Raw genomic sequence first — 25,355 nt, 5'->3', positions numbered from 1 at the left:
ACCTGCTTTATAATATAAAATACATGAAAATCTCACTTTTTACAATATGGGATCTTTAAGTACAATTCTGACAATTCTACAATTTTTACTTGTAGGCCTAATGAAGTATTTTTACATTGCGGTATTGCTGTATTTTAAAATATAAGTAACAAATCTGAATACTTTTTCCTCCACTGAATCTAATCATAGAATATAAAGGGACTGGGATGAGTCCAGGGGTTTGGATTGCTCTTTGATTTTTGTGGTCTGACAGTGTCATCTGACGTTGTGCAGTCTGTAATCCAATCAGGGAGGGAGAGAGTGTAATCCATGTTAATCCCACATCCAGATAGCGAGAGAGAAACCAAGGATAGGGTGGGTCATTAACAGAGACAGAAACAGCTGAAGGATAGCAGTAATCTCTGAAGGCACCACAACCTTTAGCTTTATTGGTGAGGCAGTGAGAAAAACACATTACTGCTGAATATTGTCTGTTTTTTTTTGGGGTGTGTCTTCTCCTGTAATTCTGTCTGTCTGTCTCATCTGATCTGATCTCGTCTGACAGCTGCCTGCCGGTGTCCTGAACCCTCGTTGTCAGGGATACCTCTCCATGGAGACGCACTCCCAAAGGTAGAGGGCTTTAAGGGAAAGGAGACCCTCACCTTGATGGAGCAACAAGTCAAGAGAGAAGATGAAGAAGGAAAGACCGTTGTAGTAGTGCAGAGATAAGAGGGAAGGTCACCTGTGGGGGAACAAGTGGAGTGGAAATCAACAGAAGGAAAGAAGAAGAAAGAGTTGGATGAAGTTGTATTTTCAGGTAGGAATGTTATTATCAGTAATAAGTAAGAATCAAATGAGCCAACACTGTGGCAAGATTGGAGTTTCATTCCCTTAACTTTTTGTCATAATGTGTGGTTGTAGGATGGGCTATGATCTGGAGAGGTTTGTGGGCTATGTGAATGAGGGTCTCCTTTGCTGTGTGTGTCGAGACGTGTTGGAGCGCCCCCTCCAGGCGCCCTGTGAACATGCCTACTGCAGCGCCTGCATCAGCAGCTGGCTGGTCCATCACCACTCCTGTCCAGAGGACAGACTTCCACTGGACGTGGGCAGTCTCAAACCACTGTACAGGTCTGTCTCAAACCACTGTACGGGTCTGTCTCTGCACGTGTGTGTACGTTTTATCATCTCTTCATTATAACTGTTCATTCTTATTTAATTCAGTGGGATCACACATGTATTCTGCTCTCCATGATGTTTTTTTTTTCACTTTAGTCTTTATTGCTTTTATGCATACACAAATAAAACACAAATATAACAACGAAACTTGCAACAGTGCAGCGAGGGGTTCAGTTTACAACTGATGATGCCATATACAGGGTTATTTTCTTATTAAAACATTTTCCAATAACTTACAGTATTGACAATACAATTACCCATTTCCCATTTTCTGTTAAACTCATCTTCTTTCACTCTTAGAGAATAAGTCATTTTCTCCATCACAAATATTTCCTGTACTATTTCTAACCATTGACTAAGTCTTGGGGTGTCCGCTACAAGCCATTTTCTTGTAATGGCCTTTCTGCCAGCTGTGAGTAGGATTTTAACCAAGTACTGATCTCCCTTCAGCACCACTGTAGTTATAATGCCCAGGTATAAAATGGATCATTTCTTGATGATTATATATCCTAATACCTCCTTTAATACTGAATTCATTCTATCCCAAAATGATTCTATTTTTGGGCAACTCCAGAAGATATGTGCATGATTTGCATCTGTATGGCCACATTGTCTCCAGCACCATGATGCTTTTTTTGATGACAGGTATATGCGTAATGACCTGAACCGCTTGCAGCTACGATGTGTGAACGCAGGGCAGGGCTGCGAGGTGGTCTGCACACTGGAGAGCCTGCACACACACGAGGATGAGTGCGAGTTTGCCTTCATTTCCTGCTCTAACACGGGTACGACACCTCTCACCGAGCTCCTCTAATGTGCCATTTGTTATGTTTATCGGTAGAGTTCTTAAATGGTTATCCATGTGGATGTGTTGGATATAAAGGTAACGTGACACCTGTGTGTGTGTGGGAGCAACAGGTGGCTCTTTTGTTGTCATGGCTACCTCCCAAACTAGTGCACCTATGGGACTTGTTCAGCTCCCACAGACCTCACACACAGAGTGCATTCAGGGTCAACTTCCCATCACTCTTTAATGAGCGATTTAAAAGTGTCTATGTGTGTATGTATATACAAGCATGTGCTCTTGCACTCACAATGTGTCTCTGACCTGTCATTGGCAGGTGGAGAGTACATATGTTACTATTGCGGTAGGTATAGTTACAGTGTGTGTGCATGCAGTGTGGATTTTGCAGTGTTAAGTTATACAGGCACTTACAGCAACATGCAGGTTTACACAAGATACAGCCTGATATTTCTGTTGCTGTCTATGAGTGCTGTGATCTGAGAGAAGTTATTACATTTGGTCAAAGATGAGGCATAAGTGCAGTGAGGAGTGTAAAAGTTGGGTTGGTCTTTATGTTCAGGGGTGGAAACAATTAGTTTTCTCTTTATTTTACTCTGTCAAATTGGTAATTTTACTTTCACTTCCACAAAGTAGAAAGTAGAGCTGCAGATTACTCAATTAGTTACCAACTATTAAATTAATCACCAACTATTTTGATAATCGATTAATTGGTTTGAGTAATTTTTAAAGAAACTTGTTTTGCTGGTTTCTTTACTCCTCTATGACAGTAAACTGAATATCTTGAGTTGTGGACAAAAAAAAGACATTTCATGACGTCATCTTTGGCTTTGGGAAACACTGATTGACATTTTTCACCATTTTCTGACACTTTATAGACCAAACAAAACGAATAATACAAGGAAATAGTCGTCAGATTAATCAACAATGAAAATAATCGTTAGTTGCAGCCCTAGTAGAAAGTAGATTTTTTTAAGGATTTACCCTTGAAAGAATTACAGAACAGCCAACCACTATGTTGTGACAAAATATGGAGCATATCCCATTTACATCTGCAATGAAGTCAGTCTCCACTTTTAAAAGCACCACTGAAATGAAGAGGGATCGGTTGTTTGGGCATCTTCATATTGGATGTGTGACTATATTTGGTCAATTTGATCTAAGTAATCTGTATAAGTAATATTAAAGTAACTGCACTCAGAAATATTTTGGTGTGTACTACTGTGGCTTGTAATTATTTGTTATTTAAAGGTGTCTGCAAACCAAATTCCCTTTTGTAAAATGTTTTTTTAAAGACATACATTTACATATAAATTGAGTATGCCTATCCATCTCTGTGCTCCTGTCCTGTCAGGTTGTCCTGTGCAGGTAGAGAGACAAGGTTTGGAGGCTCACCTGTCCGAATGTAACTTCCGCAGCAGGGAGTGTCCCAACGGCTGTGGACACACCCTCCTCTCCATCGACCAATCACAGCATAACTGTGTAGCAGAGCTGCGCACAGAAGTGGAGATGCTCAGGTAATCCTGAACACAGAGGTAGTTGCTACAGATTATTTTTTTTAGATCATAATTTTTATCTCACTGAATATTTTACGGCAGGGCAGAGATGCTGTGCAAGGTGGAGGAGGTGAGACGAGAGATGGAGTCTCGGTTGGACTCGCAGAGGAGACACATGGTGCAGAAAGAGTCGCAGCTGAGGAACGACATGGAGGAAATCAAGGTGACCTGTCACTCATTCTCATGTATTTAACTACTCAGTTTTTAAGGTAACAAGAGCAGCAGGGCTGAAGTAAAGATTTGAGGTACGGGCACAGTTCCCATTTAGTCAGAGCTTTAACTCTACATTTTTCTAAAGTGGAACTACTTTTAGGACCTAAATGTTTTATCCACCAGTGTCAATAACACACAAGAGTCAACGCTGTGAACCACGTTGATGCATGTTCAGTAATCTCGTGTCTCCTCCGTTGCAGGGTCAGTTGTCCCGTGTGATGTGTGACATGCGAGCCCTGTTAGGAGCAGAGCGTCTGAGAAGACAGGAGCTGGCGGAAGTAGAGCTGGAGAAGAGGGAGCTGTTGGAGCTCCTCAGAGACCTGCAGCCGACCAGGAGTCAGCATCCTGTCGAACAGGAATCCAGGGACCAGCAGACGTCTGGATGGGAGCGACACACAGAGTCGACCAGACACCAGCAGAGGGAGGCGTCTTTACACGCCTCCAGTCTTTCACTACATTCAGCTCAGGCCGTTAATGTATCCGGTCCACCTCCATCACCTAAGCTGGGAGAGGGGACGCGCAAGAGCGGCACCAGGAGCCTGACGCTAGACTGCATCAAGAGGAAGAGCCGGGAGGTGACGGTCATCTGAGGAGACTGGACTGGGTGGAGGTTAGCCAAACCAGAAAAGATTAAATCTTTATTTTTGTAATATTTGGCTAACAGGTTAGTAATGATGTGTGTACAGTATGTTCTGTAGTTTCTGGAATGATGAGTTTGAGATTTTTTAAAAATCAAATCAGAGTGTAAAGTTACAGTTGACAGAAAAATAGTCTGCTGTGGAATGAAACATGTGTTTGAAAGGTGTTTTTGTGTAATTCAACAAACTAAAGGTTTTGGCTGTAGGATTATGTGAAAATGAATAAACATGAATTCATTTTGTAGACCCACCACTGATCTGATCTGCAAACAGATCATTGTGTAATGTCTCTTGGATTTTGTATCCCTCAGGTTTTAATTAAAAACAGTTTCAAGTAATTTTCGTCGTCAAATTATTCCTAGTATCCTCATTAGTGATCTGTCTGATGCAGTATTTTCTGCTTAGAAAAGATTTAAATGGTTCTTGAGTGTCCTGCATGAACTTGGTTACAGGAGAACTTCTAAAAATGTTTCAAGTTTCAGCCAACCTAAAATGTTGAGAATTGTTTCTTGACTCACTATGTGTAATCTTTCATATGTTTGTCAGTCTAAGGTATGAAAAACAAGGCATAAGAAGCGAATCTTGGAGGACAGCTGGCACAGCTTTCATATTATACCGTATATGACAGTTTGTGGTGAAAATCTAATGTATTTTGGTTGCATGTAGCACTAACAATGACACCTTTCTGTCTCACAAATACTTCCTGTTACCACATTAAATACAAGGAACTATACCTAAATAATATTCTTCAAATGGCCACCGTGGGCTGTACTGTAGTCTTTTCACACTAAACTCTTGTCATGCACCTTGAAGAACCTTCAGTGTGGTGTAATTTTGTCCCTTTAGAGATGATCAGTGGAACATTTTTTAAATTTTTTAAAGCATGCTACAAGCAATAAATGTTTGGCAGGTAATCGTAGTCAGTTTATTAATTCATCTGGTGCTTAAAAACAAAAGCATAAGCTCAGTTACTATGACCTTTATTCTCCGAATACGACTCATGATAACAAAACATAAAACATCAACACAGAGTCTTTACGTCATTGCGACATCATCCCACCACGTTTCCATGGAGACAGTATATATAATATCCTGATTGGTCCGTACGTTGCCATGAAAGGCTGCAGTCATTATCCAGGTGAATTTACCTGGTGAAGGAGCGAACGTGTCTGCCCCTCCCACCTCCGCTCCCTCCCCCACCGCTGAATTTGCTCCCCTGAGATCCTCTACCCCCTCCTCCACCTCCTCCGCCGCCTCCTCCAGCGCTGCCGCCGCCTCCTCCACCGCTAAGCCATGACAGCCCGGCACCTCCTCTTCCCCGCGGGACTCGGTCCCGTGGAGCCAGCCGATAAGCACCTGGCGATTAGAGAGGGAGGGTGAAAGAGACGCCACATTTTAAGTTCAGTGTTTAGAAATTCATAGTGCAAAATCAAATTAAAAAGCTTGTGTGTGAAGGTACATGCAACATACTTGCTGGGGGTTGTCTGGAGGGCAGCGGTCCACGTGTGAAGTTGCTCTGGCCTCCGCGGGGTTCACTGTAGGTTACTCTGTGAGTGACAGTGGGAACTTGGCCGCTCCATGATGAACCACGGCCTCCTTCTCTGCGAGTGTAGGTACCTACAGAACCAAAATAGAGCATTTAGCTCCCTCTACTGGCCAATAGGTGGATCTGAACTGCAGTATGCCCAAAATCAAAACTACTACTACATACTGTGTACAGTATACCAATAGTTTGAAGAAAGAAAATCTTAACTTAAGGTTCACTAACTAGTTTTTTTTCAGAGCTTTCACCACATCTCATGCTGAGTGCTCAGTTGTCATAACATGACCCAAGTATGGACCTTTGGTCATGTGATAACAGGTATTGTTGGATTGTTGTGATGGCATGTTGTGGTCGTGTGTCTCCCGCTTTGGACATTAAACAGATGTCTCCAACTTATTGTGGCAAAGATGGACTGATGGAACATCAGGGACCACGATAGAAATAAGTCCTGGACTTTGTCATATACGTTTGTATTTTTATTACTGTATTTGAATTGAAACTAAACAGGTGGTACAACGTGATGACAACTGAGCAAACGCCATCTGATGAAGACCATAATTAAAATCTCAAAGAGCACCATGAGTTAAGATTTGCACGTCTGTTTCCAAGGTAAGAATGAACTGTAATGCTCGGGGATAGACCTGCAACGATTAATCGATTAGCTGTCAATTAATCGCCAACTATTTTGATAATTGATTAATTGGTTTGAGTAATTTTTTAAGAGAGAAAATTCAAAATTCTCTGATTCCAGCTTCTTAAATGTGAATATTTTCTGGTTTCTTTACTCCGCTATGACAGTAAACTGGATATGTTTCTTTTAGGTTAAATATAGAGCAATATTGTGGTTTTAGCTGACGTGTGTCGCCTCACTGTTTTGAGCAATGCTTGTGCACGAGCACGAGCAACATGGCGCTGACTTTCGTCGACTTAGCGGCCACAGGTGTCGCTGTTAACAAGCAATTTCTGATTCTTACATAGAGTCCCTTTAAGAGTGTACTATTTTGGCAATTATTATACAAGCAATGAATTGTAACATTTAGTAATAACAATGACTGGCTCGCTGTACATTATCCCTTACTTGTCATTCTTAAAATTCCTTGGTGTTGTGTACCTTTCCACTATTGATTGTGGTGCTCACTTTGCATTATACACGGATCAATGAAGTGTTGAAGTGTGTGTACGTACCAGACAGCAGTACACCTTTAGGTTGTGGAGGAGTGAAGAAGCGAGTCTGGCTGTGGAAGGTGCCTCTTCCTCTGTTGCCAGTGAACAGTCCTCTGGTGGGGGGCTTAGGGGAGCTCTTGGGGGGCCGTTTAGGAGGCAAAAGTCCGAGAGGCGTCGTAATGTCTTTAAACTCCGCCGCCACAAAGTCATCGACATGCATACTGGGAGGACGGGATGTGTTCTGTTTGCGCTGACGGAAGATATCATGTGGTCGGCCGAGATTCTGTCCGAACCCTCCTCGACCTCCGCGGCCACGAGGAGCAGCCATGATGTGGGCTCTCTTAGCAGGCTCAATGTAGTCTGCTTTACCGCTGCAGAGACAAGGACGACATGACGTTCAGTCGGTTGATTAAAACAAGAATCAAGATGATAGCTCTCCGCAAAGAATACAGAACAAATATAAGTGCGACGAAACACTGGAAGTGTACCTCGTGATAAACGTCTCATGTTTGTGTTTGCCAAGTCGGAAGCCTTTAGGAGCCTTAGAGTCACCAGGAGAGGAGGGCTCTGACAGGAAGGAGCGCTCCAGCTCTGCCTTCAGGTCCAGTTCTGGACAACACTCCTGAGCCAGACCCACCAGATCCACCTTCACCTGCCACACAGACAAAGTGGGTGTGTAATTAATTATCAAAATCCATGTAAAGTCCCATCAAAGATGCTTCAAGCTTTCATTAAATTAAACAATTACACAAAAGAGAAAGAAAGACACTCTTACATAAACTATTTGGAAAAATATTAAATGTTTTAATCCATAGTGAATCAGTGTCTCACATGTGGACATACCTTGTACACATTCACACTTAACATATCAAGGTCTGCTTCGATGTCATCAGTTTGGAAGGGAGAGAACCACAACGTCTTCAGCTGCTCGTCCAGAGCTTCTGACAGAATGAACACCGTCCTACAGATAACAATGCACAGATATTTATTATCACATTTAGTTGTTTCATCTCACTTTCCACAAAAGGGATGCATGTGGCCCATTTTAGTATATCATCTGTAATAGGTTTAGTTCTTGTGCATTTAACTGAAGTTGACACCATTTTGTTATGAATATCTGATGATAATTCTGTCACTTTAAAAGGTACATTTCCCTGGCTGGTTCTGCCTCCCTGTGATTGATGACTGAATTTAGACAGAGGAGTACAAAATTGACAGAGAAAAATATCTTGATGTATGTCTTTTGGTATCATCCGGGGGCTGTACCTGTGATTAAACTGGGCCCCGAGTGCCTCGGGTGCTGGCAGAGTGGGCTCGGTATCTGCTACAGGAGGTGCGTCTGTGGCCGTCTCCAGCGTTTGCCTCAGAACAATCACCGTCTCCAACATCGTCTCCAGTGAATCATCTTCCTTACATAGTTTCTACAGACAGAGTTACACAGTTATTTAATGCCATGACGAGCATCAACCCTTACTTTGCACTTGAGTGTATAATTTGTACCGTAATCTGTTTCTCTAAAGTAGGGAGTGGATGGGACTCGGACTCCTCCCACTGCAGGAGAGCTTTCATCTCAGAGCCTGACAACAACCGTGGAGGAGAGAAGGCAGACTCCTCGCCAGACCCCGGGGCCTCATCTACTAACATCTGTGGATTAAAACACAGACAGATCCAACAATAAAATCCAACTATCATATACTACATGCAACTCTGCAAGAGACACAAACTCCTGCACAATTAGTAATTTAGACGCACCTCCCATGTGCCTAGGAATTCATACTTAAAGCACTTTTTATGATTACTGTAAGCATGAAAACTTGAAAAATCAGCTGTTGCAAATGTCAAAGTTCTAATTGCCATCAACAAAATTTTTATAATTTCTACAGTTTGACAGCATGTATATTTTCTTGGTGAAAATGGTATCTACTTCCATGTGAAACATTAACCAGCCATATAACCAGGTTCTTACCATTGTTTCTGTGTTGAGGATCTGTCTGAGGAAGTCAAGCAGAGCTGAGAGCAAATCTGCTGAGTCCTTGTTGAAGGCAAACACCAATCTCTTCAACAGCGCACACAAACCAGCACCATGCTTCTTCAGAGCTCTGAAACAAAGATAATGTGAAATCAAAGTCTTGTTCGACTAAGAAAAAGAGCCTATTATGGTTGGGCGATTGGACGAATGTATTGGCTATCAGCGATTGGCTGAGTACATCGGCGGGTGTTTTTTTTGGATGATGTTGGTGATTAAATATATTGCCAAATGCTGGTTGTGTGGCTGACGATGACTGATGGGAAAAAATGTAAAATATAGCCCACCTCTAGACCCTATGCCTGGTAGAAAGAGAAGAGATTATAAAAGGGAGACATTGGTAATGCCAGGAATTAAGAAGAAGAAAATTGTCATTTACACTTTGAGGTGGTAGAGTCCATAGTCGTGCTCGGTGAGGAATGTCAAAGTCCTGATACAGGTGAGGAGGAGAGGGACGCTGCTCTCTGAATTCCCCAAAACCTCCAGCAAGGCGTTGCACACTGATGACATCATCTCTCGCCCTGGAAGTGCATTGGCCAGCTGCTCAGCCTCTGACACAAGGCTCTCACCAGGTGGAGAAACCACCAGAGAAATGTCCTGGTGAAGACGGAGATTCAGATTTTTTTAGTCCTTTTCCCTGTTGGGATTTGTTGACATGTTTGCCTTCATGTGCACTAGACTGCTTACCTGGTCACACAGTGACTGTAATATCGTCCCCACTAGTTCGCTGCATTGCTGCTGCTGTAAGGAGTGGTCGGTCGGAGGAACCAACAGCGACAGCATCAAGGGGAACAGATCGGCCAGTTGTTCGTCTCCAGACACAGCCCCGGACAGAAGGTGCAGCGTTGCGCTCTTACAAGCTTTCTGTGACACCAGAGCGTCCATCAAAGAAAGCAAACGCAGGGCCTGGCCCCAGCACACACTTTTCCCCTCCGCCCTGCAGATTAGCACATTGCATACACTTAAAATACAATTCACAGCATAAACACAAACGAACTGAGTGTGTGTGTGTGTGTGTGTGTGTGTGTTTTCACTCACGGCTGTAGCTCCTCAAGCAGCATCTCCAGCAGGGTTTTCATGATGAGTGTTGCGGTGGGTGAAGACAGGTCCGCCAGCTGAACACACATTCTCCTCAGCATGGCGAGGAGAGGAGGGCAGCTGGTGGCGCACACACACCTAAACGCCTCGGAAAACACTTTCCACTGCGCCCGTATGTGCATGCTCCACAGCTTCCTTGTGTTTAAGGCTACAGCCACATCTTGGACTGATATCACCTGTGGAGCCAAAGTTCTATTAATATTTGCGTGTATATAATTAGGAAGTACAGGACAGAGGGGTGACCAGTAGGATAGAGTTACCTGAGTGCTCTGCATTGGCAGTGGAAGAGGCAGGAGCTCAGACAGCAACGTCAAACCAGAGAATAGACCTTCAGGAGCTTTCAGCAGCGAGCCCAAAATCTCCTTTAGCATCAGAGACCACGTGTTACTGGCCAGAGTCTCTTCTGTGTGAGTCACCTGCACCAAAACACACAAATTGACTAAGAATAATGACACTTTGCATAATATTTCTTGGCTAAATAAACATGCCTATACTCATTCACTCACCTTTTCATTAACACCTTGCGTGAAAGTGAGCAGCACGTCAACGATGAGCGCCTGCACTCTTGTCTCCTCTCCGTCTAGACGGCCAGTCGCAGGAATGGAGCACACTATCATGTGGAGCGTCACCAACACGCTGGCAACGCGAGTGTCCCTGAATTGGAAAGCTCCCCCGCGCAGCAGCTCCATCAGCATGGTGCGCAGCAATCGCAGCGTGCTAATACATATGCTGAGGATCATGCAGCGCTGCGGCGTGTGCCCCATGTGTCCGTGCACACGCCACGGCTGCAGCAGCAAGCTGCACAGCTTCTGTAAGACACGCACACACGTATCCAGACCCTCGCCAGAGAACAACTGCACCGCTGCAAGATTCCACTTAAGATCTCTCTGCTGACCTGTGGAAAGGAGGAAAACATTGTGAAAAATGTGTCCAATATTGTACAACAGCTGTCTCTTGTGTAACTGCAGTCAACATCAATGAACACGGTAACCAGTAAAGGCCTTTGCACACCGAGTCTGTATTTTTCTTACGAAATTGATGCATGTTTAAAAATAAATACAACCTCACGTTGTGTCAGTCACGTTTACACACCTACTCCAAAACTTTCATCCATCATTAAAGTTTTTGGAAAGGTTTGATTTTTGGGCGTTTTTTCGCATCCGTCAAAAGGCAAAAGAGAGTTGTTTGACCACCAGTGGCTCTTATCAGGCTCTTTGCAAATGTCATCATCCAAAATGACATGATAAACATTCACTACGTCTCCCAGCACAAAGCACTTTACGATTAAGAAATAAAAGAATTTAAGGACAGATTGAGACAGGTGATAGCAGAACGAACAGCTTGGAATCGGGGATGGTTGCAAAACAAAGGATGTAGGAAAGTTAGAAGTAAATTAGACAGTAGTGATTGTGCTCTAGGCAGCCAAACGATAGATTCTTGCTAATGTAATTTATTCATTAGGCCCGTTTGGGACTAACGCTATCCATTGCACCCACGCAATCAATTCAGTTTTGTGTCATATTGTGAATTTTCGCAACGAATAGAATATTAAAATGCATTGGACTGTGTGACCGTGTGCACGGTTTCTGTGCATAACGTTTATTATTGGATGACGGATTTAAAAAATGCAAACGAAAAATACAGACTTGGTGTGCCAAGACCTTAAAGATATCCCGTAGAGTTTTGGACCACTAATAGCTACTAGTACACATTCCTGGTCTCGCAATATTCATGGATGTAAACAATACAGGATTTAACAGGTTTGTTAGACTTCAAGGATACCACAGTTCACTTTGGTGAGTAACACTAAATATAAACAGAACTTTTGTTTGCTTGCAGGAAAACGCCATAAGGCACCTTTATTATATAAAGTGTATAATATTTTAAAAGAAACCTTCAAGTAAAAAGAAAACAATATGCCCACTGAAAAAGTATTACGTTTTTATCAGCTGAACTATTTCAGAAATCATGTTTGGTGTCTTTACCCTCTACAGCAGGTGGGGGGCAGGCGATGTGACAAAGGACCCTGAGAGCGGTAACCAGTCCAGTTCCCTCAGCTGTCAACACGTTTTCCAAATTCTGAAGTCAAGACAAGAAACACGTTTGAAATAACATATTAGCGCTATTATTTGCATACAGCCTTGAGTCCAACATGCTACACAGCAGATATATGTTTGAGCAGTTCAGACTTGTCAGTGACGCTCTGCATTCCAGGGAGATATACTTTATATCTGATGTCTCTATGGTACAAAATTAGACGATAATATATAGTGTGACTTGAATACATTCTTCTTGCTAAGTAACAGTTTTCTTGTTTATAAAGTTTGCATTCTTACATAGAAGAATGAGTCGGCCAGGTTATAAGTGGTGACAATATTGTACTATTTTCCTCTGATAATAATATTGAAAAAGCTCTATAAATCTTGATTAAATAAAAATGATAAAACTGTACTCCGAGAGTCCCTGTGGGTTCGAGTAGGATCAGAGATCTTGATTCCTTCACTGAAAGCATGAATGAACTCCCTGAATTAAATGTTATAGACAAATCATTGGCAGCCGCCCAAACACTGAAGAGACTTATCCCTCACTGTACAAGACTCAGGAGTTATTAGGACTGTCTGCAGGTGATGTAGGGCGATGAAAGCTCACAGTTACTGAAAATGAAAATGTAGTGAAATGTTGCTTTACTTCAGCAGTACGTATACTGAGGGAGAGATCTGTACCTGTTTGATGTAGTCTATGAGGGTGGGAATGCTGCCAATGTCGAAGCGAAGTTTTTCTAGAGGCTCCAGCCATTTGCTAAGCTCTGAAGTACAAAGGAAGAATAAAACATTAACAATCAAAAAAACACTCATACCAAGAATTGTCACACATGGCACAATACTTTAATGCAACATTAATAATAGGGATGTCACGATACCAGAAATTTAGTAGTCGATACCAATACCAGTGAAATTCCACGATTCTCGATACAAATTCGATACCACGGTAAAAAACAAAAATAAAACAATAAATCGCTTGTACTTCAACATATACTCCTTTTTTATTACGGTTTTTGTTAGGAAGTTGGGAAGCTAGTTAACGTTATCTGTTAGCAGCCGGTAAGCAGCACAGTCCTGCACAGAGCTAACAGCTAACGCTAACTAACTCTCAACCTGCCGATTTGAACACAGATTTGTTGTTCACAATTTAGCATTATCAGGGAAAAATAGGGTGCGTCCCCTGTACACGCCGATATTGAGTTTACTGCATCCCAAACACATTTTCTATCGTCACTGGGACGCGTTAGTCTTGAGCCCTGACGATATCTACGATACCTGCTTTACTGTAAGAAAACGAGTATTGTCACGTTTTCAGAATTTTGACATCGACTTGGTACAGAACAATTGGTAATATTTACCCTGTAACTTGGCATTGGTGTCATCAGCCTTGGCTATGGCGAGTAGTGGGGCAGCAAACTGTTCCATCATCCGCAGTTCATTAGAGCTCTGCGCTACCAGTAACACCAGCATACAGGCATAGTTATACGTCACTGCTTTGCGAGCTTTGGCCTCACTAAAAGAAAAGAAGACAACAAAAAGTGAAATCCTACTCAGAAGTCTCTGCACATGTGCCTGATATAAAACCAAGTCATACAGAAAGAGACACGAGGAGAAGACAGCTGTACCCTTGTCCGTCCTTGCTGTGGTGCTGGAGCAGGGTGACCAGACACGACAGGTTGTTGTCCAGGCTGAGAACGTGGGCCACTGCACTGCGACCAGTCTGTGTGAAGGTCATCAGGTAGAGCGCATGGAGCATGCCCAGTACCTCTGCATTGTCACCTTCCTCTAGCCCAGCTCCTCCGTCTCCTCCTGCGGCCACGTGGCTCATGAGCTCCGACACACTCTGCAGAGCGTGCAGCGCCTGCATTAGCCACACGCCGAAGCCCTCTTCACCGAACCCTGGCCCTGTGACACCTCCCTCTCCCCCTGTAAAGGTGGTCTCCTCGCTCTCGGCTTCTGCCATCGATGCCAGGAGACGCAGCAGCAGGTTTGTGGGAGTGGGCTGGGCGAGGAGGAAGAGCAGGCCTGGTTGGGTGAGCGACAGGAAGCGTAGGAGCTCTCTAACAGCTTGGGTGACACCCAGGTGGCCAGCTGCCGCAGCCGCTGACATCACCGCTGCCGTGCTCTCCAGGAAATGGCACGCATGCATATATCTGGGAAAGGAGAAAGTGCATTATTTTCAACTTTATATCTGAGTGTCTGCACTGTGTGATTTTTGAAGTCATATGTGTACCTACCTATACAGTGCCGGGTATGGATCGTCCCGTTCCTGTGGTCCTGTTACTCTTGCAGTAGTGGGGAAGGCTTTCCCAGGTGGCTGCACCATGCAGTAAGGGGCCGTCTCTAGCAGGTGATGTAACTCTTCCAAAACCCCTGCCAGCCTATCAAGCTCTGCCTCATTCACAGGGGGGGAGTGTAGCGATGGTTCCTCCTCCATGGGGGTCTCAGCGTCCTCCATCTCCTCCTGAGAATCACAGTCAGTCATGATTATCATGAAAAGTCTTTTAAGTTAGTAACATATGTGTGTGAGAATGAGTGTGTGTTTACCTGCTGTGGTTCACTGCATGCTGCTGCTGCGTGCTGCAGGTCGACCAGTACCTCATACATGTGGCTTTTCTGTAATATGGCGTTGCCAGCAGTTATGACCCTCACCGTTTCTTCATGAAGGAACAGCTGGACTAAACGCTATAAAGGACATATAGCTTAGTGTCAAATATTAATAAGGCAAAAATACATCATGTTGTTCAACTAGCCGTTGTTTTCTGTAAATGTGCAGGGATGGGCAGTGAGTCCTGTGTCTGTGAGGTGGATAATAAGACATTGGTTCAATATGTGTTGTATTTAAAGGCCAGCTCTCACTTGGATCAAATGGTAGGTAGATATTTTTAAATTTGAACACAACTGAAGGATCAAGAATTTCCATTGTATTGTTATTTATTCTTATTCTCTAGACCTGGCATGCAAAAGAAATGTAGAAGTATATAATGAAAAAGTGTTCGTTCTCAAGTTTGTATACTATGAGATGCTAACCTGATAGCCACTCTTCTCTGACTCTCCTGCATGTAGGAAAGCCTCGGCGCCAGCAGGAGTGCTGGTCAGAGCACCCAGAGCTCTCAGGATACTCAGCTTCATTGGGGAGGAGACATGGTCTTCTTGGATCAGTTCTAGTAGCACACCAAGGGCCCCTTCACGCAGCAGCACTGAGATGCCCTGAGGGCACTCTGCGAGGTGTGATGCTAGCTTAGCACCGGCTTTCAATTGTCTGAGGTTGAGAGCGATGGGTTGTGTGAGAGCGATCTCCATACTCAGAGCTTGGAGCGCCCATTGGACTAAAATTCTAACAGGTTTCTCCACCTCTCCCTCTCCTTGTTTGATTAAATAAGCCAACCCTTTGGCCAGTAGTGCAGGTGCCTCTTCCAGAGCAGTGACCCAGCGGGCGTCTCTGTCCTCTCCAATACTACCTAGTAGCTCTTTCAGCTGGGCAACAGCCTCCGCCTCATCTCCACCTGCTGGTCCTTCTGTTCCACCAGGGTCCCTGGGTTCCTCCACACTGGCCTTCTCAAACTGGGTATCAAAGCGGGTCTTGTATGGAGGGGTGAAGTAGAGCAGGGGTCTGAGTTCTCGCTCATACGGGTCATACTGGACAGGCGGGACAGACGCCAGGTCCTCAGGAGTGTAGTCCATGTCAAAGGTGGGCAACTTGAAGCTACCATTATCCAGATCATCCTCGTCGCTGGAAATCTGCTCATAGCCGTCATCACCTGAAAGTGTTGGAGAGACGAAAGAGACGGGACAAAAGTTAATCCATTATGAACAAGATTCTTAAGATCCATTCATAAAATATGTGTGTAAAGAATGAATGAAAATGGGGAGGCCAGCAGCTTCTACATATTCCCTTTGCTCATTCACAAATTCATACAGACAAACCTCACACATGGCGGCATCACTGCAAACATGCTGGGTTAGTTTTGACATGCAGGATGTGACTACAGCACAAGCGTCAGCCATGGCTGTGAGGATGTGTGAGGCAGACCTCCACATGACAGCTTATGAGTTTTGACCATAAGCCTTCAGAGTAGCCCGAGGACAGGCTAGCTGAGAGTTTGGAGCACCCAGCGGTTGTAGATGGAGGCAGCATGCCAGAGCACCACACACTCTCTCCAACTGTCACTCAGTCCCAAATGGACCCTGCTCCCGTGGCCCCCGGGGGAGTCTGATGAGTTTGCGGTACCGAGGGGTTCAGGGCCCGGCATCCATTTGGGATTGCAGACTATCCTACTCTCACAAAATAACTCCCCTACCTTCCTCCATCTCCTCTTCCTCGTCCTCACCCTCATCCTCCTCCTCTTCTTCCTCCTCTTCTGGAACGCTCCCCTCGGTCCGTGCATCTTCCTCCTCCTCCTGCTCCTCTTCTTCCTCCTCCTCATCGCCTTCCTCCTCTTGTTCAGCATCTGAGTACGTCTCATCAGCAGGCAGTGATCTTTCAGGCGACACGGCCTCCAGGTAGTCGTCGCGGCCCTCCGACGGCTCGACTTTGACCGGGCCCACTGTAAATGTCACAAAAGAGACCGGACGGCACAAGGTTCACCTAACGTACCCACAGGGCACATACGAACATGCAAACTATATATTATGTACACATGTAGAGGCCTACTCATGCAAAACAGCTTAAGGATCATACCGGTGTGTTTGCATGTTTAACACAATGCTTACATGAATGACAGCCATTGTCCAAAACATCTTTACACCTGGGAGGCAGCCACCGGTTTCCATTTATTTCAGTACATTCAGTCATTCAATGATAATCAGCACGCAGAGACTTGCTGAGGAAATGTAACGCAACACCGTGAACATTATGTGCCATTTACCTGTACAAGAACACTTAGTCAGAGTTATATACCATAATACCATGCAACAATAAGGTACCTGAGAAGAATATAGCAAAAGCAAGGTTAATTTTCTTATTGTACTGAAATAAAATGAAACTTTGGGCAACCACCTAATTAGGAAACATTATAACCGTAGTTATAAACTTTAACCAATTGTAGACAGTAATGTAAAGTACACAAAACTGAGTCGGCGACCTGCTGTGACTGAATAAATGTAACTGTTGGTGAAAACACTGAATTGTATCATGACACTGACAAAGAAACTGCAGGGTAACCAATGTGGAATTTTCTATCTGTACAACTGTTAATTTTGATTAAGGAGAACCACAGATGCAACATTTAATTATGAGCGGTATCAACCAGGCAGATGCTTAAATTAGGGCAGCATCTCTGTTACAGAGTGCTGCAGGAATGAGTCCTAAAACCCGGAAATGAGTTAAGAGATTTTAACGTTTTGTTTTATGTCATATAGTACGTCGATAAATATTCCACTCGTGAATTTTGAAGCTTTTACGTGTCTTAACAAAAGGCGGTTGCTAACAAGTGGCTAAATGAGAGATAAACTTCATCACGCCAACTACTCCCTCTTTAGCTTAGCGGTGGTGATGTGAAGTCATGCGACCGTGGTGTAGTTCCTTTATAGCCTGACGTTAGCTTTTTTACTCCGGCTGATTGTATTTACGCTTCAAAAATCACAAAAGTGGTGTTCATTTCTGAAGATTATCTTGCTGAACAAAAATGGTTAATCCCATTGTCTTTTTGTCGAGGGAACCAGGGCGAACTTCCTCGTTGGCCTACAAAATACGTCATCCCTGCAGCACTGTATTGTTGATAAATCAGGATCAACAGTGGCAGGTATAATGTGATAACAGACGTGCAGTTCTCACCTGTCACTTGGACCTGCTCTTCATCATCATCATCTGGGGGAGGAGGACCGGGTGGAGTACGGGGTCCTCTGGGTGCTGGTCTGGGTGGGCTGCCATTGTACTGGTCATCCTTTTCCCACTCTAAAAAAACAAACAGTACAATAGATTGACATTATAACGAGCAAATATGGGAAAATAAGAGATTCATTGGATGTTTCAGGAAGTGGGTGCGAAGGTGAGAGCGTTGGGTAGTTTGCGCACCTTGTTTAACGATCCGCTTGGGCCCGCTTGGCTGTTGTGGGGGTGGGGGTGGAGGAGGAGGGGGTGAGGCTTGGTCATGTCCATGTGAGCGCTCTGCTGTCCCGTACACTGCTACAGTCAGACTGGTGTACCAGCCACGCAGCACCAGGCCGTCTGTGTTCACCTGCATGCACAAGCCCATTTAGTTATTCACAAATCAACAGGAAAAAATTACAAATCATCTTGTTTGTGGACGACTATTTACCTTTCCACTGGGTCTGAACACGATGGACTTGTTCTCATCATATTCCAGACTGAAGGCAGAAAGCAACACAAGGCAGATTAACACATCAGTGCAAATATACACCAAGGCTAAACATTTGAACTTGAGTATGTTTGTTCATCTTCTTAAAGATTTTACTGTTAGAAAATTAGTTTTTTTTTTCTTGTGAGTTACCAGACAATTTTACCTCTTCAGACCTCTATATATAATTGAGATAAAACAACCTGAAAATAAAGATCAAGTCTTTGGTTGAACTAGTCACAACCCATTGACAATTGCAAGTGTTCCCAAGTAAACATAGCAAAGATTTAAGAGGTCACAAACCAAAAAGGTTGGAAGCCACTAGGCCTGTCACTATAATTACCAAATTGACTTATTGTATGATATATGGACACGTCCTCGATCATTTTTGCTGACCTCAATATTATCCGTTGTGTTTACGTGGGTGTTTATTTACATAAAAAGGTCACCAATGTTTTAGCCAACATTAGAGCAGTCACGATATCAGGTTTTCACGACACGATTATTGTGGCCACAAGAATTCACGATAACGATATTACCGCAATATTTATAGAAAATTAAAAAGAATAAATAGAAATGTTATCAGTCAAATTCATCTTTAACTTTGTTTGTTTTTTCTCTTTTTTTGGCAAATTTTAATACACTCAAAATATAAGTGTAGGGAGAGAGAGTCTGTAACCATAACTGTATATATAAAATGATTTAAGAGGCTCTGGATTATTTACACAATATTATCATATGTGCATTATTAACATGATATCAATATTTCATTTTTAAATATCACGGTTATCGTCAATACCGGTATATCATGACACACCAACATGATGCCAGATTAAACAGCAGGGTTTTCCCACCGTTATAAGACTTAGGCATTGCACAGACATTGCACATTTTTGTTAACAAAGTCTGAGAGTCCATTTGATTTATTATAGTTTTCTTTATTTAGGATATTTAAATATTTTTTCCACATTCCAATTCCAATGTCTGAATATTCTGCTCTTTCCAAAGTGTGCACTTGCATTATTATGCAATAATATTATCATTATATTAGTGGCATAAAATTGTCTTAAAATGACAATATTAACATTTATCATAATTATTTCTGGGACAATATATTGTCCAACAAAATTAGTCTTACACTGGTCTTAATCACACACACCGTGTCACTGTGATATACTGTGTTCCAATATGGCTTTGTAACATGCCATCCAACACACCCATACTGACTGTCATAATATATCATGTCACAAAAAAGGAAAAATGCCATGAAACTGCATTATCATGGTTATCTGGATCATCTATATCCTGATTATCCGACAGCTGTCAAAACAGGATTCTTGTCCAAAACATTTCAGTCAAATTTGTTTTTGACCTTTTTAAAATGCTTAAAATAGCATTCAGACAGGTTAAAAAAAAATCTACTCCCAACTTTCCCAGCAGAGAATAATGACTTGGGTGTGTCGTTTTAAAAGTTGTCAAGGTCTCTTACACAATGGACGCCTCTGAATACAAGCTGATGATTTGGTGCTCCTGTGCACACCTCTATTATGAGGGTAGAATAAAAATCATTCCACTGTCACTTATCATCTATTTCAACTGAGTTTTTTTGTCACTTCCAGCTACTTTGTGGGTGGGGTTGAGTTTCTGGAGAGACCAGTTAGCCAGCATAGGAACAAAGGGACTTGAATATGGGTGGGTGCAGGTGCACACACGCACCCCTCTGCTACCATGACTGGTTCTACAGGTGAGACAGACATTTGCATCTTAAGCACTTTTGAGATTTGACCAGGAAATACAGAGATAGAGGAGAGGCTCTAAGTAATACAGAAACAAAACGAGAAGTGGGGGAGTGAAAATTATTCTGACCTGCCCAGTCTGTGGAACGTGGGATTGTTGGGTTTGGTGGCATTATTAAAGAACAGCTCCAACTGGAAGGCATGAGGTGATGTCTCCCTGGAAACACAGAAACATACACATTAATGGAGCCTAAACAGAAGGCTTCATTGATTATTGAGTTATACATCAACAAAGGAGGGCGACCGCTATGACAATACAGATTCAGTATCCACTTTATTAGGTACACCTGTACAATTTTTTGCAATTCAATACAACAGCAACTGCCATAAATTCTACCTTTATGAAATTTATACTATTCAGCTTTTGTTGACAAATGTGTAAATCAAATTACATGTTTATTATTGTGGTGATATGGGTGGACTACATTATATTGAGAGCGGTTTAAATTTTTTTTGTCCTTACCTACATGAGAGGGGGCAGGATATGACCACCACTAACTATGACCTCAGAGCTAAAACATAAAATTCAATTAACACCTCTATGACTAAAACTGAACATTATAAGCATCATAAAAGTAGACTTTGTGGCAGAACAGTTGTATTGGACTGTATTAGATTGTACAGGTGTACCTAATAAAGTGAGCAAAAAGCAAAAGTGTATAATATGAGGCAATATAAATTTTTCAACCACCAAGAAATGTTTCATACCATTTATGCCGTGGTGGAATTGAATTTTCCCTCGGGATCAATAAAGTCACTATCTATCTATCTATCTATCTATCTATCTATCACTATTACATACTTCGGATTTTTTTGGTGTTATAGGCAATGTGACAAAATATTTTTTTTATGATTTTGGCATCATGCGATAAAAAACTGTCTGGTATATAATTTACTGAATTAGCAAAAACAGATATTATCCATGATCAGCTTCGCAACTGATTTTTGACTCAATTTATTTTATCACGAGTAGTGTTGTCAAAAATATCGAAGTATTTATACTAAATATTTGAAAGAGTAGTTGTTTTTTTTGTTTATTTGAGAAGGGACAGCGCAAATTAATAAATACACATGGTATAAAAAATGCCAGAATTAGCCAAAAAAGCCATTTTTCATCTGTTGTCACTGGCTAAGGTGTTACAAAAGGCATCCTAAAATACATCAGTACAGAAACCGGGCACGCAGTTTAAGAGTCTTCCTAAAATACATCAGAAAAAACATAAAACAGGACATGCAGTTTAAATGTTGGAAAAGGACACACAGTTGTTAAAAGTAGTAGAAACAGTAGTGACATTTATACATATAAAACAACATTGCAGACAAGCAGGACATATCGATAGAAGCCGTAAAAAGAGTTTAGTGCTGACATGTGTATGTAGTAATCATGCGTTGTTTTAAATGGGTACTGGAAGATCTATAGGTGTTAAGTTGTATGATATTTGAAAAAGTTTCAATATTCATTTTCCACAGTATCGACACACAGGTTCAGCTGCGCTTACTGTTCTCTCTTCTCTTTGACGGCGAATTGACTCACACACCACTATTTATCTTTTAATAAAAATCCAAAATGTTATGCTCTCAAATGTTGTGTACATTTTTCCCTGTGGTATCAAAAATGGTATCAAATAGATATTTTTAAAGGTATTGTATCGAAGTTAAAAATTCCAGTATTGTGACAACACTAATCACAATATACTGTACATCAATACTACGACACATATACCCTGGTAGAGCACTGAGCCCATTAATTCAATTAAATTACATAACACACATACCCAACAGGCTCAGTGGGAATCAGGATCCACACAACAATGGAGCTCAGGTGTCAAACTACTTTCCTACAGGCACACATATACAGCTCGGGTATCTGTAGCAAACATGTAAACAAACATCTCCAGAGGCAATGTTTCATTGGCAATGAGGTTGAGGACTTCCTGCAACAAGGGATGCACCATCCCCTTCTTCTCTCTCTCTCTCTCAGGACAAATACGATACCTGGAGTCTGGGTATCTGCTGATACTGAAGAGCGATGCAATACCAGTGCTCTCTTTTACACACATTTACATATATTATACCATACTCAGCATCAATAATTTTTATGTGAGGTAATATGAGGCCAGGGAATGCTGTAGCACTAAGAGACAGCTGTCCGGCATGAATGAATGTAACAGTTAGTGGAAACACTGAATTTTTTATAATGACAATGACAGAGAAATTGTATTTATAGTGAATATATCATATCATATCATATGACATATCATATGACATATTCAGGGTCTGAAATTAACCTTTTTCTTTACCTGCCGCTGTGGCAGGTCACTGAACATTTCTACCGGCCACTCCATTTTTTCTGTCTGCCACTTCTGAAATCTAGGTAGAACGCTTTAAAATTGTAAACACTGAGTCAGTGGTACCAGACTGTAGAATTTTTGAATATATCATGTAACCTTAATCCATGACTATATTTAATTTAGGCTTTAGAATTGCTTTAAAAAAATTATATTTTTCTTAATGTAAGGAAAACCTGTCTGCCATGGTGGCAGGTGACCTGACATCTTTACCTGCCACAGCCAACATTTACCCTGCATTTGGCAGGTGCTAATTTCATTCCCTGGACATATTCAATACCCAAATATGCTGAATGAACATCATAACCTTGTTGTAGGACTTATTGCAGGGTTGCTTTATTAAACTGCATTAGATTGAGCTAGGTGTACCTAATAAACTGTCCATTTACTGTAGGTCCACTGAGTGTTTGCGAGTGCTATAATTGCTCTTACCCAAATGCTCTGTTGTCAGGTAGGTTGCTGTGTGCTTTGATCCCTGGAGGAATGACCCGCACCTCTGTGATCAGCACCCCACAAGGAAACCGCACCACATCCACGTTGGTTAACTGAAGGCAAGGCAAGGCAAGGCAGCTTTATTTATAGAGCACATTTCAGCAACAGGGCAATTCAAAGTGCTTTACATAAACATTCAAGAACATTGCGACAAAGTGCAAAAGAACATTAAGACATAATTAAAACAGTTATAAAAACATTAAAGATTAGAAAATAAAAACAAGCTAAAAACAAAAGCTAGGATAGAAGCTAAAATAGAGTGTAACACACAAGAGTAAAAAGTTCTAGTGCAGTATATAAGATCATTATCTGGTTTAATAAAAGGCAGCAGCAGCAAACAGGAAAGTTTTAAGCTTTGATTTTAGAGTTGGAGCGGTCCTGCAGGTTTCTGGGAGCTTGTTCCAGATATTTGGTGCATAAAAACTGAACGCTGCTTCTGCATGTTTAGTTCTGACTCTGGGGACACTAAGCAGACCTGATCCAGATGACCTGAGAGGTCTGGATGGTTCATAACATAGCAGAAGATCAGAAATGTATTTTGGCCCTAAACCATTTAGTGCTTGGTAAATATAGAGGGTCGAGAGTTGTTTGAGTAGGAAAAATATGGTTTATGGACAATTGTGATCATTTTTAACCTGGTTTATATGATGTGCTGCTGTCCAAAAACTTATTTAGACACTTTGAACTGCATCTAATATCTGATTATTACCAAAAGTATTGCATAATTAGGTGTGTTATCTTAAGTAACAAGAGCAATACCATGCTTGTACTCTCATGCTGCATTCTGTTAACATCTGTATCTGATGTTAACTGAACACTGCTTCTTCTGCATGTTTAGTTCTGACTCTGGGGACACTAAGCAGACCTGATCCAGATGACCTGAGAGGTCTGGATGGTTCATAACATAGCAGAAGATCAGATTGGTATTTTGGCCCTAAACCATTTAAACAAACAGGAACGTTTTGAAAGTGAAGTGCATTGAACATCATGATTAATACAAACATTTACATAACACAATGTATTCACAAAACACAACTACAAACCAAAACAGTCCCTTTAGCTGGAGGTAAACATGGCTGAGTTTACAGTTAGCCTTAGCCACTCAGCTAACTAGCAATCAAACTGCGCAAAAGAAAACAGCTGAGTGACATTATATGATTATGTAAGTAACATTATGTTTAACTAATACATTTGGTAACATTAGAGGCACATTTAGTTGAGTGTGTGTCTCAGTAAAAGCTGTGAATTGTTGCCACAACAACCACGATACAGCTGCTACTGTTAGCATGGAGACACCGTTAGCATGGAGGTTAGCATCGAGGATAAGCTCCTGATTATAACCGATAGGAGGATTAAATACAGACAGCTCTGAGGTATGTATACAAGAGGGGTGTTACTGCGTCAGATGTATATTACCTCTGCACTCTGGTGCTTAAACGTGTCTATGAAGAGAAGCTCGGTTGAAGTGTCCCCCGCCATCGCTCTGTCTCTCTGCGTCCGGACGAGGGTTCACTTCCGAGAGGGTGGCGAGTACTTCCGGTGCGCGACCATTCTACAGCGCGAGCGCTCTGATATAAACATAAACAAATGTAAATAACATATTTTTATTAGAGAAAATAAACTAACATTTAAATCTAAATAAGATTAATTGAGCAATGATATATTAATATTATTATTATTATTATTATTGTTAATAATAATAATAATAATAATAGTAGTAGTAGTAGTGGTATTATTATTAGTATTATTAGTATTATTATTATTAGTATCAGTAGTATTATTATTATTATTATTATTATTATTAGTAGTAGTAGTAGTAGTAGTAGTAGTATCGGTATTATTTTTATTATTATTATTAGTTTTAGTAGTATTATTATTATTTTTTATTATTATTATTATTATTATTATTATTATTATTATTATTATTATTATTAGTAGTAGTAGTAGTAGTATTAATATATATTATTAAGCTATTATTGTTGTTGTTAAACTGCAGGAAAACCGTAGGCTATATGACAAATTATAATAATATAATATTAATATCTATACATAATGTAATATAGTATATTACAATAACTTTCTCAATCAAACGAGGGTGAAAAGACAGTTTCAGTTAGTGCAGCATTTTCAGGTGTAGCTATTTAATTGTTCAATTAATAATATCTTTTAACATGTAGGAATTA

The 25,355-nt window shown here is 41.6% G+C and overlaps 2 protein-coding genes across 4 annotated transcripts; one reads left to right on the top strand and one right to left on the bottom strand.

Moving 5' to 3' along the window:
• The first annotated feature begins 347 nt into the window (after positions 1–347).
• On the top strand, positions 348–4,370 carry rnf41l (ring finger protein 41, like). Its single transcript, XM_037784251.1, has 7 exons — positions 348–431; positions 545–796; positions 901–1,107; positions 1,801–1,940; positions 3,312–3,474; positions 3,556–3,676; positions 3,927–4,370. The coding sequence occupies exons 3-7, from the start codon at positions 902–904 to the stop codon at positions 4,314–4,316; spliced, it is 1,020 nt and encodes a 339-aa protein (XP_037640179.1). The 5' UTR covers positions 348–431; positions 545–796; position 901; the 3' UTR covers positions 4,317–4,370.
• Positions 4,371–5,271: 901 nt separating this feature from the next.
• On the bottom strand, positions 5,272–24,735 carry virma (vir like m6A methyltransferase associated). 3 transcript variants are annotated; one of them, XM_037784242.1, is made up of 27 exons: positions 24,589–24,735; positions 23,113–23,225; positions 20,403–20,489; positions 18,498–18,546; positions 18,254–18,416; positions 18,014–18,133; positions 16,539–16,784; positions 15,268–15,998; positions 14,785–14,922; positions 14,475–14,701; positions 13,863–14,390; positions 13,596–13,750; positions 12,919–13,001; positions 12,181–12,274; positions 10,702–11,090; positions 10,456–10,611; positions 10,136–10,371; positions 9,785–10,034; positions 9,477–9,694; positions 9,038–9,170; positions 8,572–8,715; positions 8,338–8,492; positions 7,915–8,032; positions 7,560–7,723; positions 7,093–7,442; positions 5,835–5,981; positions 5,272–5,720 (listed from the first exon to the last, which is right to left on the bottom strand). In XM_037784242.1, the coding sequence occupies exons 1-27, from the start codon at positions 24,649–24,651 to the stop codon at positions 5,509–5,511; spliced, it is 5,469 nt and encodes a 1,822-aa protein (XP_037640170.1). In that variant the 5' UTR covers positions 24,652–24,735; the 3' UTR covers positions 5,272–5,508. The 3 variants fall into 3 exon arrangements, with proteins under 3 accessions (XP_037640170.1, XP_037640171.1, XP_037640172.1); XM_037784243.1 differs by having other exon boundaries at positions 16,569–16,784; XM_037784244.1 differs by lacking the exon at positions 16,539–16,784.
• Between the last annotated feature and the right edge of the window lie 620 nt (positions 24,736–25,355).

Source organism: Sebastes umbrosus, chromosome 11 (assembly GCF_015220745.1).
Source record: "Sebastes umbrosus isolate fSebUmb1 chromosome 11, fSebUmb1.pri, whole genome shotgun sequence".
NCBI lineage: Eukaryota > Metazoa > Chordata > Actinopteri > Perciformes > Sebastidae > Sebastes > Sebastes umbrosus.
This window is presented reverse-complemented; position numbering and strand designations above follow the sequence as displayed.

Excerpts from the sequence above, each read along its gene's own strand:
- rnf41l (XM_037784251.1), top strand. The coding sequence starts at position 902 with ATGGGCTATGATCTGGAGAGGTTTGTGGGCTATGTGAATGAGGGTCTC. Across the intron at positions 1,108-1,800 it reads AGTCTCAAACCACTGTACAG|GTATATGCGTAATGACCTGA; the intron begins GTCTGTCTCAAA and ends TTTTGATGACAG. Across the intron at positions 3,677-3,926 it reads ACGACATGGAGGAAATCAAG|GGTCAGTTGTCCCGTGTGAT; the intron begins GTGACCTGTCAC and ends CCTCCGTTGCAG.
- virma (XM_037784242.1), bottom strand. The coding sequence starts at position 24,651 with ATGGCGGGGGACACTTCAACCGAGCTTCTCTTCATAGACACGTTTAAG. Across the intron at positions 20,490-23,112 it reads CCTGACAACAGAGCATTTGG|GGAGACATCACCTCATGCCT; the intron begins GTAAGAGCAATT and ends CTGTGTTTCCAG. Across the intron at positions 12,275-12,918 it reads TCATAGACTACATCAAACAG|AATTTGGAAAACGTGTTGAC; the intron begins GTACAGATCTCT and ends TCTTGACTTCAG.